This window comes from Sus scrofa, chromosome 1 (genome assembly GCF_054392235.1).
Source record: "Sus scrofa isolate SSC_HxYL_T2T_F1_AM1 chromosome 1, Sscrofa_HxYL_maternal_Yorkshire_Landrace_v2.0, whole genome shotgun sequence".
Classification (NCBI taxonomy): Eukaryota; Metazoa; Chordata; class Mammalia; order Artiodactyla; family Suidae; genus Sus; species Sus scrofa.
This window is the reverse complement of record NC_139383.1, coordinates 284,112,354-284,127,963: the sequence shown is the minus strand read 5'-3', so window position 1 is coordinate 284,127,963 and position 15,610 is coordinate 284,112,354. Positions and strand designations below refer to the sequence as shown.

Genomic DNA, 15,610 nt, shown 5'->3' with positions numbered 1-15,610 from the left:
CTGACCCACTTGTGTGCTAGCGCATGCCTGAATCCCGCAACCTGCGGGTCCTAGGTTTTCTCCACCTGCAGGGCAGTTTAACAGGTTCTTGTCTGCAAACAGCTCAGAGGCCCGCTGCTGAGGAAGGTGACGGGGTGCACACGAGAGTGATCACCAGTTACGGCAGGAACACACCAAGAGAACAGCGACACCTCTATGGAACTGGTTCCGGGCCATTTGACAAGAGAAGGAAAAAATCTTATTTCCCAACACCACACACGATGCTTCACTTTGTTCAAAAAAAATGTTGCCTCTAAAAATGCTTCCTTGGGGGGAAAAAAAAAAAAGACAAAGAAAAAGAAAGAGAAATCGCTATAACGGCACTAACTGCCTTCAAGATGCTGTTGTACGAAGCATCTTTTAAAATGACAAGCCTTTCTCTGGCCGGATGTCCTCCAAACCTCCTCCCCCCCATGGAAAGAGGCCAAACAGACGATGAAACTACAAATAAAGTTAAAACTCTTCTTCCTCAATCCGTCTCTCTGCATATCACATGGTCAAAACGCACCCAGCTGGGAAAGGTCTTGAACTGTATTTAACATGTGCTACTTTAGCCAGAACCTCCGGCTGCCTCTTTCCACAAAGGGCAGGGACGGTCTAACTCACGGGAGCCATGAGCAGGCCCCAGGAGGAAGCCCAGAGCCACCGGACTGTCCAGGCCCCACTCTGTCTGCCCTAACATTCTGGTGCAGAAAACAGAGGTCCCAGACTGGCAGGTGTTTGGGAGGGGCCGCGCAGGGCCCAGAGCTGCAGGGCGCTTCCCCACGGGGCTCGACAGGCAGCATCAGCTCTGGACCTGCGTCTTCTCTGGTTGTTCTGCTTCTCACCTGGGAGGCCAGCCCCAGAAGTGCAAGGAAAACAGCAACCACATATACTTACCCAAGCCCCTACACTTCTGAGCCACAAGCACAGGTTTTAAATCTGAAAAACTCTTAAAAAAGACTGATTTCTACCAAATTGATGAGCTCGATGAAAAAAGGAGCGCTTACCTGAAGCAATTTGAATTTTGCAACCAGATTCTGCTTGAATCCGTGAAATCTGCTCACCTCCCCGGCCAATAACTGAAAGAAATTGAACGGGGTCAGAATACTGCGCCCTCCCTCCCATATTCCGTATTTAACCATGCATGAATGACTTCATTAATGCTACCAACATTTATGCTTGGCTCATGGCACAAGTCGGGTTGGCTTTGGCGAGCCTGCAGAAACTGTACATGAAACACAGCAAACAGCAAAGGGTAATCGCGCCAAAGTGAGAAGAAAGATGGGGGGGGGGGGCTTGGCCCAACTTTCTGGCCTCCCCCTCAGCCCAGAGAGTGCTGCACTGCCTTGGGCCTCCAGAGAACACAGTGTGCAAAACATGCTACCACAGGCGACACACTGAAAGAGACTAAAATGAAGGGACCGGGAGTTCCCACTATGACGCAGTGGGCTGGGGATCTGGTGCGGTGCGGCTGTGGTGCAGGTTGCAGCTGCAGCTCAGACTCCGTCCCTGGCTGGGGAATTTCCATATGCCACGGGTGCGGCCAAAAACAAGAGAGAGACAGGCATTAGGGAAAAAGTAAATAATATGGATACTTACTAAATCCAACCATTTTATCAGGCACTTTGAATTCTTCTGTTATTACTGCCCTAAAAAAACAAAAAACATTTTGGAAAAATACACGGTATAAAGAAGTCTGCAGTTATTTTGGGTTCCCCCAAATTTCCCACAGCGGCAGTGTTAAACAGACAAAGGTTTAAAATAAATCAGGCCAGTGTGGTCAACAGGTCCAGAAGCATCCACCAAGACTGCCATCGCACGAACCCTTTGGCCAGTCTCTCCTTGAAAAGACCCAAGCCTCCCCTCCCTCCTTGTGGCGGAGGAAGAAACCTCGGTTTCTTCATTAAACCATCAACTCCACTAGCAACTGCCTTTTCTTCCTCCAGCAGCGCTTAACACCTGAAGACCTTCTGGGGCCTAGGGAGTGTCTGGACTTCTGTTCTGGTCTCCTCTCTAGAGGCAGAGAGACTCAACTGTTCTTCAACAGTTCTTGTTTCTCCATCTCCTTATTGCTTTCTGGTCTCCTTCTAATTTTCTGCCTCTTAGGGTGAGATGCTCCACATGGAACTAGTATCCAACAGGGGTCTAATCAGTGTTGACTGGTACAGAATAATTACCTTACTCACTCTACAAAGTACTTCTGTTAAATGCTATCTGATCCATTATGTGTCTTTTTTCTTTTTCTTTCTTTTTTTTTTTTTTAAAAAAAAACAAAACAACTATTGCACTGGCTCTTTCAAACAATCTTCAAATTTGCCATACAGTGTATTGTGGACAATATCCAATTTGCCCAACACCCTAGAAAGCAATTAAATCCAAACATTTACCTTGGGAGGAAGCTAAGTAGTTTAAAAAAAAAAAAAAAAAAAGTAAGCGTTTTAAACATCTCTCACACAGCTGGATTTTTACCCACCACGGAAAGGACTGAACAAAGTGCACGTTCTCAGGGACAGTGCAGCACTGAGGAAACGCAGGGCACGAGGCGCACCGCCACGGCCACTCTGGCAGGAGCAGGCGGCGCCTTTCTGGCGTGTCCACCCTCAGGTGGCACATGCCCCGGGATGCTCTCTACCTCCTGGGATGTCCGAATTCACACCGAAATCAGGCAACTCCCAGCTTCCTCAGCAGCAGCAGTGCGGACGTGGATGCCAAGCCTCGGCTGGCCTAACGGTACGTCCTAGGATAGACGTGGGGTCCCTGTGGGGATGCTTCGGGACTGAGGCGAAGGGTGACAGTGCTCCTGGATGTGTAGCCACTGGGTTGCTGCTCACACGTGCAGCACAAAGCTGCCTACTCCCAGGAAAGAGTGCTGGGGAGCCAACTGGAAGGGGGGCAACACTACCACGACTCCAAGTGTCACAAAACCCAGGCAGGTCCCCAGCCCACGGGAACCATTTCAGCAGACTCTCTTTGAGGAATAAACATGTGAAGATGAACTGCTTTGGGCTTCCTGGAAGACAAAGCTCTATTTTTGTTGTTGTTGTTATTTTAGGGCCACACCCGTGGCATACAGAGGTTCCCAGGCTAGGGGGTCAAATCGGAGCTGGAGCCGCTGGCCTATACCACAGCCACGGCAACCTGGGATCCAAGCTGTGTCTGCAACCTATACCACAGCTCACGGCAACGCTTAACCACTGAGCAGGGCCAGGGATCAAACCTGCATCCTTATGGATGCTAGTCAGATTCGTTTCCACCAAGCCACGATGGGAACGCCCAACGAAGCTCTATTCTAAACGTAGGGCTGAAGCTGGTCTAATGCGTAAAGTATAAACATTTTGGAAAGTAAAAGCCTGCGTAACCATGGCATTATAGGAAAGTTACATTTGATACTAACAACCTCATTTAAATGACTCTCTCAATTCATGAAAAAACAAAGCAAACAAAGAAACCAAAAACCCCCCAGGATTAATCTTTCACTTAACCGATGCCTGGTGATTTCTAGAAACCCCCAACATCTGCACAGACTACAGAGGATGTTAACGGTATCCCGGCTGGTGGAGGTCAGAGTAACGTGTTACAGCAGCAAATACGCACATAAACTCGCATCCCTTTCGGAAGAGTCTGAGCAGTTTCCCGTCTATTTCATCCCTTTTGGAGGGCTAACACTGTGACCGCAAACACCCCGTCTTACAGACGGGTCGTTTTGGTTTCTGGCTGCACCCATGGCATGTGGACGTTCCTGGGCCGGGGATCAAACCTGCACCACAGCAGCACCTCAGGCCACTGCAGGGGCACGGCCAGATCCTCGACCTGCTGCACCGCAAGAGAACTCCCAGACTGGTCTCCGTAAAGCCCCGAGGTCTCTGTGTCACCTACATCCTCACGGCTTTGGGGCAGGCTGCGAGGGGAAACTAAGGGAGGCAATCAGCTGAGCACCCATCCAAGGTTCCGTGGCAAGGTCTCTCTCTGCAGCGGGGTCAGGCCAGGGTGTGTGTGTGTTGGGGGGGGGGGGCGCTGGGGTGCCCCAGGCCTCCGCCTCCTGGACCCACAAGTTCCATCTCATGAAAGCCCAGCAAGTCACACTTCTTCAGCACATCTTTTGTCACATGAAGGGCTAAGGATTCATAAAACATTGGGAAAACCATTGCATCAGGAGGGAAACTTTCACACGCTCTCCTTTCAATTCGATATACGTAGGCAGAAAGAGCAGCTTCAACATCCGAGAAGTCTTCTAAGTTGACATAACAACGGCTGAGTTTTAAGACCTTGTGTTAGCTGGTCCCTCCAGCTTACACTGTCTTGGGAAAGGGCTACAAAAAAGTTGAGTCTTAAAGAAAATGAGCCCATGGTTTTTCACACTCTCAACCTCTGACTTTCTAACACTTTAGTACAGATGGTGGATCAATAAACAATTAGAAATGATCAATAAATAATAAAACATAACCCACTGCTTACCTTTGATGTACCAAGGCCCCTAACTGGTTACCTACTGTGGCAAAGAGAAAGAGAAAAGAAAAATCAAAGCATTAGCACGGATAAACTAACTTCATCCTCACATGAGCTCTTAGGTTTGGGGGCAGCGGGCGTGGGGCGGCGGGGGGATGGCAGAAAGAGAGCCAACAGTAATTTAGGCTCAGAGGCTGAAATGAATGCGTTACACGACATGGAACAGGAGGGGAGGCCTTGATGAACACACTGTCTCTAACCCAGTGTCCAGCTGAAGGCGGGATAAGACATTGATCTGTGGGTCCACATGCTGAGAGGCCTGGGAGAAAATCCTGCAGCCTAAATCCCTCTCACCTCCTCCCTCCCTCCCGCCCCGCATCCCAACTCCATGTAAAGATGGTGAGGGTTCCTTCTCTTTTTGAAACAAATGAGAAGACTTAACCTCCCAGCTCGCAAGCATTGTTCAGCACGGCTCCGTGGCAGCTGCAGCCACTAAGAACGCACGCCTGCGTTCCTGCCGGCCACGCCGCGGGGCGCCGCCCCCTCCCTACCCTCCCAGGAGCGTAAGCAGCTCGAGAAGGGGATCTGGCCTCCGCCCTCCTCGGGCCTCTTCGCCGACCCACGGCCGCAGTCCGTAGGCAGTGGACGCTAACAGTGAGCAACTCCTCTCGAGCCCATTTCACAGAGACAGCAGTGCCCAGCCTCTTAGGATGAAAACCAACTTGGCAATCACAGCCGAACGGCACCACTTTAGCCACGCTTTTTGTTCATTTTTCCTCTTTCAACTACTGATGAGTGTTTCTGCCAGCCTTCAGCAAGGAATGACTCTGTGGTGTGTCTCTTTCGGAAAATGCAGCCCAGGAAGCACAGGCAGCAGACAACGAAGAAGTACAAATCCTAACTGTTATGAGCAGCTGAACGAATCTTACAACATGCTAAGCAGAGGATCTGAAACTATGTCTCTGGGGAAAGTTATAAGGACAGACAGGAGATAAGTGGAGAAGGATCAATTACATCAGCCTCCGAACAAAGAGTGAAATGGTTTGACGTCTGAAATTAGGACTCCGACAGCTCTTCTTTCCGCGGGAACTTAACCCTGTCATTCTCTGCCCAGAGAGGAGCCGGTCATTAGAAGTCCGAGGGAAAAAAACCAAACAACCAACCAGATCCTGATGTTTTAAAAGGAGAAGAAAAAGCAGAGAGAGGCATGCTAGCAAAGAGGACCCAAAGCTGCTGAGTCAATACCGTCTTTCTTCTGCATCAATAGCAAGACAATGGTCTGCGGCCAAAATATTGACATTATATACTATTAATCTGCTTCTCTCAGGGATAAGTGAATCGCTTTTTTGTTTTTAACTGAATCTTAAAGCATTCTTGGCGCATTCCCAGTTTGAATATGACAAATGCCCTTGCTTGGGACAGGCCATGTTCATGATTCCCACCCCACGTGAAAAGTGGACAACCGGCCAGCTTAGGAAAGGCACCCTTGGCGCCCCCTGAGCCCGTGAGGCTGGGAGAGGGGCCACTCCCGCCTCAGGCAGCGGGCATGAAAACCACGTGCTGAAAGAGGGGTCCACGGCAGCGCGCTTGCCGAGTTGTGCTGCCTGTTCCGACGTGAAGGCCAAGCTCAGCGGCCCTGCTTACTCCCCCGAACTCTCCTCTCAGGGGCAGAGCATCCAGGGAAGACAGAGAAGTAAGTGTCTTGAAGTGACGTGGCCGGACCTTGGCTCTCAGTTTGCTGCGCTGTTTGGTAAGAGATGGCAAGAGGCTGATGATCTTTCAGCCAGAAAAGCCACCGAGACAGAATAAAGGGCAACACGACCAGAAAGAGCTTCGAGAGATTCACGAGAACATTCTTCGGGGGGCTCGTGCTCAAAAGCTATTTGAAATTTTCTGCTCATCACAAAAAAAAGGAAATTCCTTTGTGTTGGCAAAGAGTCACAGGTGTCACGCACACCGTATCATTTCTGACAGCCAACTACTTTGTGACAAGTGGAGGTGCTTAGACTGAAAATAGAGGTGCACGCACCATCATCCCACAAATAGATGGGGTGCTGCGGGCCACACCACTGAAGAATGAAATCAAATTCAAATCCAGATTCAGCTCTTTGAGGTGGTGGGCCCTTCAGGACAAACTGACTCCCTCCTCCACGCAAACGCTGCAGCCCGTGCTGTAACGTTTCATTCCCTCCTGGAACATTCCCATCTGGTGCCTAGAAAGGAAAACCAGCCGTTAGATAAGGGGCACCGGGCACTCACACAGCACACTGGTCACGTCCGGCTCCACCAACGGGGGCCTCCGCCCAGTCTTCAGGATGAAGACGAGCCAGACGAGGGAGGCATGCGGGAACGCCTAGCAAGCTCAATTCAGCGGTAACCACAGTCATTTTACTGTAAGAAAAGGAAAACCGCTGAATAAAACAGTCCTATTTGCCGTTAATGGCAGCGGCCGGTCGACAGCAGCTCCTCTTGCCTCCAAAGCTGCCCTCAGCCCCGCAGCCCCCAGCACAAGTGTGCAAGCAGCACACCTGCGTGCTGCTCACTTCTCCCACGCGCACGAGCCACAAAGGGACGGCGCCTGGATAACAGGAAAATGAGCTTCCCAGAGAACACACTCCTGCTGCAACGGGAGACACTCTTTCTGAAGAGTAACCCCCAGCCCATTTCAATAGTGATCTTTGAAAAAGATTCAGGCGCTGGACACATGTTTTCCCCGTTTTTGAGGCAGAAAATAAGTCTCCATTTCCTTTCCCCAAAGACATGCTGACAAAACATCACTGAAGAACATACCCAACTTTATAACACGCAACCATCTTAATGGTTAACCCCCCCCCCAAAAAAAAAGCCCAGGGGACAAAAGCACCTGTCGTCCCTTGTAGCAATGCAGACAGCACCTGCCAGCCTCGTGCACGGGGAGCAGCAGGCCCCCCGCAGGTGGGCGGGCAGGTCAGGAGTGAAAACGGCAGTTTTTATATGACTGGCAAAACAAACAAATCCATCAAGCCTTCCTCTTCAGCCTCCGCAAACAATGCTCCTGCTCCTGCACTCGGATTCCCGTCTCCTCCACTCGGACCAGCGCCTTTCCAGCCCCAGTTAAGGTCAGTCATACTTACAGCTGGCTGTGGGGACCACTGCAGTTTTCAAGGCATTTTTGAAAAGCTTTTCTCCCGAGGACAGGACAAAGGCTTCCTGTGTTTGAATGGCAGCAACTCTCGCCCCAGGGCCACAAAACACTGACTTGCTAAATTCGGCTCAAAAGTCCTTAGATGAGTAATCTGTTACTAATTTTGCAAATTACTGTTTTTTTTTAAAGTGAGAGTACCTTCAAGTTTCTCTCAATCACATCGCTCTCACTTGCAGTGGAACGTGCTCTGTGAGTGGAAATGAACAAACACCAGCCCAGCTTCAAAGGCTGCGCTTCTGGATAGCTCACCCATCGGAACCCCGTCGGAACCCACGTAGTCCGACGAAAGCCCTGCGAGGTGGAGGCGGTTATTCTCAGTCCCCGTTACTGACGAAGGCGGGGTCACAGGCCAGCCTCCAGGAAAGGGCAAAGTGCCCGCGTGAGCCCGCGCCCATCAGGCCTTTTAGATGCTGGGCGCTGGGCCGGGTCCTGGGCATAAAATGGTGAGCAAGGCCATCTTTGCCTTCGGAAAGTTTAGGGCCTGGTGGCAAAGGCAGAAGGCTCTGGGACGAGCAGCAAGCTACCCGCGTCTCCAGGAAGCCCACCTGCTCCCCTCCCCAGGAAGTGCCTACCCAGGGACCTCTGGGGGAAAAGAAAGAGGAAAAATAAAGGCTACAAGACTGACTTACAGCGTATGCCTTATTTTCATTTCATCCAGTGGTTATGAAGTCAATTTAGGGGGTTGTGACCCACTTTATTAAAAAATGAAATAAGAGGAGGTCCTGCTGTAGCTCAGAGGGTTAAGCACCTGACATTGTCTCTATGAGGAGGCGGATTCGATCCCTGGCCTCGCTCACTCGCTCAGTGGCTTAAGGAACGGTGTTGCCGTGAGCTGCGGCATAGGTCGCCGATGCAGCTCAGATCCAGCATTGCTGTGGCTGTGGGGTAGACTTCAGCTATAGCTCTGATCCGACCCGTAGCCCGGGAACCTCCATAAGCCACAGGTGCAGCTGTTTAAAAAGAAAAAAAGTCTGAAAATAACCTGTTACAATTCTGATGATAATATCAGGAGGTAAGTATTATCTCCATTTTACAGGTGCGGAAATAGACTTACAGAAGTTAAGCAGCCCGCCCAAAGCCACACAATTATCAACAAGCAGGGCTGGGATTCAAACCCTAACCTATGAGACACCGGCACCTACATGTTCAAGCATATACTATTATGGCACATGAGACAGAGACCAGGTTCAAGTCTTCCTTCTGCCACTTATCAGGTCATCTGCCCTTGGTCAAACCACTTCTCAAGACACCTCTACAATAAGGAGTTTAGGCTCCAGGGTTCCTTCCAGCAGTGACCTTGTCTTAGTCTATGCAGGGCCCCCACCATCCTCTGTAAACCCAGGGCATCTCTCATCTGCTCTCCATTCCTGAATGTCACATAAGTGGGACCATACAGTCTGTAACCTTTCGGGGCTGGCTTTTTCGCTCAGCGCAATTCCCTGGAGATCCACCTAGGCCGCTGCAGGTATCAACAGTCTGTTCCTTTATGCTACTGAGCGGTATTCCATGGAGACCACGGATGTACCAGCTTGTTGGTAAAGAGCCCCTCTGGGTCACATCCTCCCTAAGAGGGTTTCAGAACACTAAGAATCCCTTTTGACCTGACGATTAAATTTTTCCCCTAGGTTCATAGGAGCAAATAACATAACGGGTATTGAATATGGCTTCTGTTCTATCTCTGTTGCAACACCGATACTACAGGTTTTAGCTCATGCATTTTCATGGAAAATGTCTATTATTTCCTCTACTTGGCTAAGCCAATTGTCAAACCAACCAGTCAGATCATACTATGCCTGGGAAAAGAAAGCTCACTTCCTTTTTCGCTGCCTTTAACTACTTTAATATGCACCCACGTGACCACCACTCACTTCTGAATTTTAATCCTAAAACTGGTGAATGGGAAGAAGGGGAGGAGGGAACAGCAGGAGCCTCCGCCATGAGTCTTCTCTGTGCAATAAAAATGAGGCCCCGACTCCTCAATTTGTCATCTTGGGGCTCCCCATTCAGAATCCTGGACTCATCCCTTTAGAGGGGTTTGAGGATTTGGACACTTCCGGTGATGAACCACCATAACCCAAAGAAGGGTGATGTGGAAACGGGCTCAGAAAGGAGAAGGTGCCATGTGGCATCCCCAGCACAGACACACCTCCCGAAGAAATGAGATTTCAAGGAGAGGTGCTCAGAAGTACAAGAGCTGGAGAAGGATTCCGGGAAACGCGTGCGCACCCACCTAACCCCAGGAGGACTATTCACTGAAGCTTGAAGACGGCTGCTTGACAGCACCCCAACTTACTTTCCCTATTTATAAAAGGCAGGCCTTCGCCTGTCCCCTCCAACTCTCAGGAACAGACCTTTATTTTATTTTATACATTTTTTTGCTTTTCAGGGCTGCACCCTCGGCATATAGAAGTTCCCAGGCTAGGGGCTGAGTCAGAGCTGCAGCTGCCGGCCTACACCACAGCCACAGCAACGTAGGATCCTTAACCCGCTGAGCGAGGCCAGGGATCGAACCCGCATCCTCACGATACTAGTTGGGTTTGCGACCCACTGAGCCACAGCGGGAACTCCAGCAACGGAGCTAGTCTCAGCTCTTCACCCCTGCAGCAGCCGCCGTTACCCTCCATGCAGGGACAGCATCAACCTCTCTGAGATGCCTCTTCCTCTCTTTCCAAAGTAGAGGCTCTGCCCTTGAAGGCTCCTGCTCGAGGTGGTGTGGGTACAGGCAGTGGGCCGAACGCCCCTCTCCCCCGTGAGCACGGGCAACTCTCATCCCTGAACCTGGAACAGTCTTTCCTCCTCACTCTCCCCCGCCTTCTTCTTGCCCTAAGCCTCGAGGGCTGAAACACACCTGGGAAAGGAGCGGGAAACGTTCTACTCCGATCTCCCCGTAAAGAACTCACTCGGCAGCCCACGGAACACCCCGCCCTCCTGCCCTGCGCAAAAAGACCGTCGTCGTAAACATCCACACGGAATGAGAAAGCGCGGCAAGTCCAGAAAGCTCCCGCCTCTGTGTCCAAGGCAAGCCTTTGGCAGAAAAGGCAGGTACGTTTTCAAAATCACCCGTGAACCACCACTCCCCACCCACTGCCACCACCACCGCCGTCCCCTGGCAAGGGCAGGAGCAAGGCTTCATGCACCCAAAGGTCTCATTCTGGCGCCCCCCTTTACAGAGAGGACAGGAGGAGATGCGGTCTGTTTGGTTCAGCTATAAAAGCTCCAGGGGACGTGATTCCCTAAAACTCTCGAAGGGGGAAGAACTGGAGAAAATGCTGTCACTGACCCTAGACATACGGAGGGGACAGCGGGAAGAATTCCTTTTCCATCTGTCACCAGCCCTGCGGGACACATTAGAACTTGCTCGTCTTCTCAGGCGGGCGAGGCAGGAGACAGTGGAAGCTGAGACAGGGAGAGCTGTTGAAGGAAATTAGGGGATCGGGACGGGGTGGGGTCGGTCCACCTTCCTCACTGAAGATCATGCCAGAGTTAGAGTTAATCATTTGACAAAGTGGATTTCAGATCAGAGGTTGGAAAATTCCGAGGCCCGGCTGCCCGCCTTTGTAAACAAGCTGCTGGGACACAGCATGCGCGAAATTCGTGAAATTCACGCCCGCAGGCACTGTCTGTGGCTCCTTCCCAGCCCTGGTGGCAGAGCTGAGTGGGTGGGACAGAGACCCTGCGCCCCCTGAAAGCCTCAAATATTTACTACCCGGTCTTTTATAAGGAAAAGCTTGTCAACCTCCGATTGAGATTAAACCTAAATTTGCACTTCTTAAACCACTCAGCTAATACTCTTCTCTTACATCTGGAGCTTCCTCTTCACACCCTATCCTAAATGCTAAGCAGAGGCTAAGCAGAGGGAGGACGTGAGTATCAAGCATTTATTCACTGGCTAGAGAGGCTGGTAGGGCAACTGAGAAACTGCCTCTGTGATCACAGCATGAGCATCCATAGGAGAGGGACGTGTGCCCTCTGACCTGCGGAACAGAGCAGACAAGAGGGGACGAGGGAAGCGCCGTAGAAGCTCAGAGCGAGTGCACTGCCTCACTCCCGGTGAGGCGGCGCGTGAAAAACAGGGGCGGGAGGAGGGACGAAAGGGCCGAGAGAAACTGAGGGCCTGGAGAAAATCAAGAGGAAGATCCCGACAGGTCCCGGGAGGAAGTCCTCTCTGTTCTGAGACCAAGGGTGCTGGGGAGTCAGCCAGGGAAAGCGCCGGGATGGGGGGGCTTCTGGAAGAACAGAGACAGGTCCATGACCAGGCTGCTGCCGAGGGCGGGGTGGGGAGCAGGACTGGAAGGACGGGGAGGCGATGGCCACGTCAGGAAGGCCCGGACCCCCAACCCCCGCCCCCGCCCCTGCCCCCGTTACCGGACGCGGCCCCAAGTCCTAGCGCGTAAGGATGGACCCGGATGGATTGAAGGAGGTATGGACGAGATGTCATCACACCGAGACCGGCAGGGAGCTTCCCGCATCGATTGGGAGCCCCTCCAAGATGGTTAGGCCGGAGCTGAAGATGCTGCCGGGTAAAATGGCCTGACCAGAAGCCAGAGGGTGGCAGAATGACTGCTCTTCCCCGGTCTGGGCACCGGGTGCGCTTTGCAAGCTGAGCTCTACTCTTGCTGGGTCCCAGGTGGGCTCACGAACCAGGAGTCTGACAGGCAACTCAAAACTGCCTTGGGGTACAACTAACCCAAAACGCCTCCTGCACTGGGAACAAACTTGTCCCTGTTTTACTGCCCAGCACTTTAAAAACTCTTATTCAGGGAGTTCCGTCGTGGCTCAGCGGTATCAAACCCTACTAGTATCCACGAGGATGCAGGTTCAATCTTGGCCTCGCTCAGTGGGTTAAGGATCCTGCATTGCCATGAGCTATGGTGTAGGTTGCAGACGTGACTCAGATCTGGTGTTGCTGTGTCTGTGGCGAAAGCCGGCTGCTGCAGCTCCGATTCGACCCCTAGCCTGGGAACCTCCATATGCCACAGGTGCAGCCCTAAAAAGGCAAAAAGCTTAAAAAAAAAAAAAAAAAATCCTATTCACAGCCCCGTTTGCAAACCTCAATGTCCTGAATAAGCCTTGTGTTAAGGTTCTTTCTGGTTGACTGAAGAGTTGCAATACTCTTAAATAGACCCAAATAACACCTCTGCAAACTTCTAGGGGGCTGCACTTTAACCTCCTAAAGGTTAAAGAACCTGGCACTAGAGGAAAGTTAGAAAGTTCATATTGCTAAAGAAGTGATCTGGAGAACTTCCGTCAAAAAACCCCAAGCCAAACCAAACAAACAAAAAACTGCAAAGCCTTCGGAAATCTTTATTGCTAAGAAGAAAGTGCTGGGACTCCTGCTTGTTGTTGGTCTCTGCTTTTCCAGACTCTCACCTCACAAACAGCAAGGCTATGACCCTGAAAAAGCTGTGGGGTCAGCACATAGACATCACTTTCCTTGACAGGAGAACAGAACTGGCCACTGACCTCACCACCGTCAGGAGACAACTGACCAAAGAGGCCGGGGCAGGGCCAGATGCCCAGCTCTCTCCAAGCCCAAGAGCCAACCTCAAACTCTGCACACCGTAGAGACCAACTCAGAGGAAAACAAACCATTTGCGTAATTCCGTGATTTAACCAGGAGAGAGGATGAACTCTATCCTACTATCATGCAGAATGTAGAAAGCCTGAGGAAAAGTGATGGCAGCTGCTCTCACACGGGAAGACACAGGCCTGGGGACCACCTGGCCGAGGCGGAAAGAGTCTCTCTCAGCTCCTTCCTGCTGTAAAGCAGACTTAAGGTTTCGGAGGAAGAAAGAAGCTGTGCTCTGTCTCGGATCAGAAGGACTTAGTCCCCCCGAGGCAGACACTCAGAAAATTACAGGTCTCAAAAAAAGGTGACACTATGTGTACGATAATGGCATTGCAAGTGAGAGGCTAGACTTACTGGTGACTACATCCTTTCAAGTGGGTGTGCAAAGGATTAATGGAAGAAAAAAGCCTGCGAGATGCCAGAGGCTCATCTGCAAATTTTTAGGCATTCATTATGCAAAGGGCATAGTGATACTATCCACTGCGGGCACAAGTTTGACACTCAAACCCCACGCGGTGCGGTGGGTGAAAATAAGGCTGAGGGCTGGAGAATGCATTGATCTCAGTTCCTGGAAACTGTGGGCCAGAGAGACAATGTCCATTAATGAGACAGCTGCTCAAAGCCAGAGAACATAGTGTTATTTTTATATTGATGCCCCATAAGAGGAACTGAAACATGATGGCCCCAAAGAAATAAAAAAAGATTTCTCTGCATGACAGCTGTTTGCTAAGGCAAAAATGCAGATAATGCAATCATTCACATTTGGGCTAAGGAATCACTAATACCGATCAAATAAAAGACGATGGCCAGTACCATTTCAGAGCGGCAGTGTAAACGGTCACCGGAGTTCCACCGGCCCCAGGGCAGACGTCCTGCGTGTGAACATAAACATCGAGACTCTTTCTAAAAACAGACAAGCGCTTTTACACCCAAACGAGGGCTGGTCCCTTAAAACCTGCACTGTCAGTCTATGCAAGTATTCCAAAAAGGAGCCATCAGTCATGCCAAATTACATATTTTTCCATGAACATAAAATATCCCAGTTTTCTCTGGAAAAAGAGATTACAGAATACATACTGCTGTATATACTGTATCACAGAAATGTGAGCGCGCGCACACACACACACGGCTGAGTATGTGGGCAGAGAACAGGAGAGCGAGCAGCCCCCCCAGCTATGTGCATGTTCACGTGCAACCTAGTACATTTCAGAGTCCCTTTTACTGTCACACTCTGCAGGGGATGAAGTAGGGATAAAGGAAGTGCAAGTTCTCTGAGTCAACGCATCAGAAACGCTTTGCCCCAGCGCTGGTAACAGACAGTTCTAAGGCGTCTCAAACTCTTTCGGGGGCGAGCAGGGCATATAAACACACCCACGAAATCATCGAAAGCGTGAATGAAAGAAAAATGGCTGCTTCTCGAAAGAGCTTGTCATAAAGTGGAATGGTGAACAAAACCAGGAGACAGGCTGGAGAAAGGCCAGCCCGGCCCGCTCCTTTCTTTAAGGTCGGGGGAACCTGGCACCACGTCTCGGCGCTGCTTTGGAGAAAGGGGTGCGCTGAGTAACCGGGGGCGAAATCAGGCACGACTTGCGCATCGGCCAAACCAGGGCCACGCGGATGCTCAAAGACGAACTCGCTTCCCTTCCAGCGCAGCTGAAGAGACTCCTGTGTTATCAAGGCAAGGGAGGACTCAAAGGCTGGAGAGCGGCTGAGCTAAGGCATCCTCAAGAGCCCCTCCACCGTTGTTCTTCGGAGGCAGGCGCTGGAGGAAGCAGGTGGGGCAACGGCTGACACAGACGCCAGCTGAACTGGCGGGGGCGCCACCGCCTGAAAGGCAAAGGGATTTACAGCAACTTACCTCCATCATCCAAGGGCCGTTTTTGAACTCCATAGCCATACACTGAGGGGTCCACTAGAGGTGTGGAATTATTCAAGTGAGGAATGGAATCAATTTTAGCAGCAATCTACAGAGAGAACCAGATTTAAATACTCAGTAACAAAGCACGGCTCCCTTGAGGGGAAAGCTAAGAGGGGCTGCTTCCCACTTCTCCCCACCGGCGGAGACCAGGGTAAACAGTGTCGCGGCAGGTCCGGGACTTCGCACGAGGGACTGAGGTTCCCGCTGGCCTCGTGGGTCTTTGGACATGGTACGGCCCCAACCCCATCATCTTCCACGAGCAAATTTTTAAGTCACCACTTCACATACAAGTGCGCCACGTGCTAAGGCAAAGGCCAGGCCCCAAGAAACAAAGTTCCCGGCAGTACCCGAAAGGCCATGTGTGCGCAAACGGGACATCTCGTTGGGAACACATTCGTCCCATCAACTTTAACCCCTCTAAAGTGACGATACAAGTTACAGGAACATAAAACAAAAGCTGCTCTTTCGCGGC

General features: G+C 51.1%; 1 protein-coding gene across 51 annotated transcripts in view; it reads right to left on the bottom strand.

Annotated features, from left to right (window-relative positions):
* The window catches only part of FUBP3 (far upstream element binding protein 3), a 55,269-nt gene that overhangs the window by 23,239 nt on the left and 16,420 nt on the right, over positions 1–15,610 (bottom strand). For 22 of the 51 annotated variants that reach the window (XR_014829779.1, XR_014829755.1, XR_014829520.1 and 19 more), the window contains 4 exon segments: positions 15,079–15,184; positions 4,477–4,510; positions 1,621–1,670; positions 1,029–1,100 (listed from right to left, as the gene is read on the bottom strand). Coding sequence is in view for 36 of the 51 variants with exons in the window: in XM_084997780.1 (XP_084853906.1) it covers positions 1,029–1,100; positions 1,621–1,670; positions 4,477–4,510; positions 15,079–15,184 (262 nt within the window). In the remaining 15 variants the exon portion in view is untranslated. 51 annotated transcript variants of the gene reach the window in all.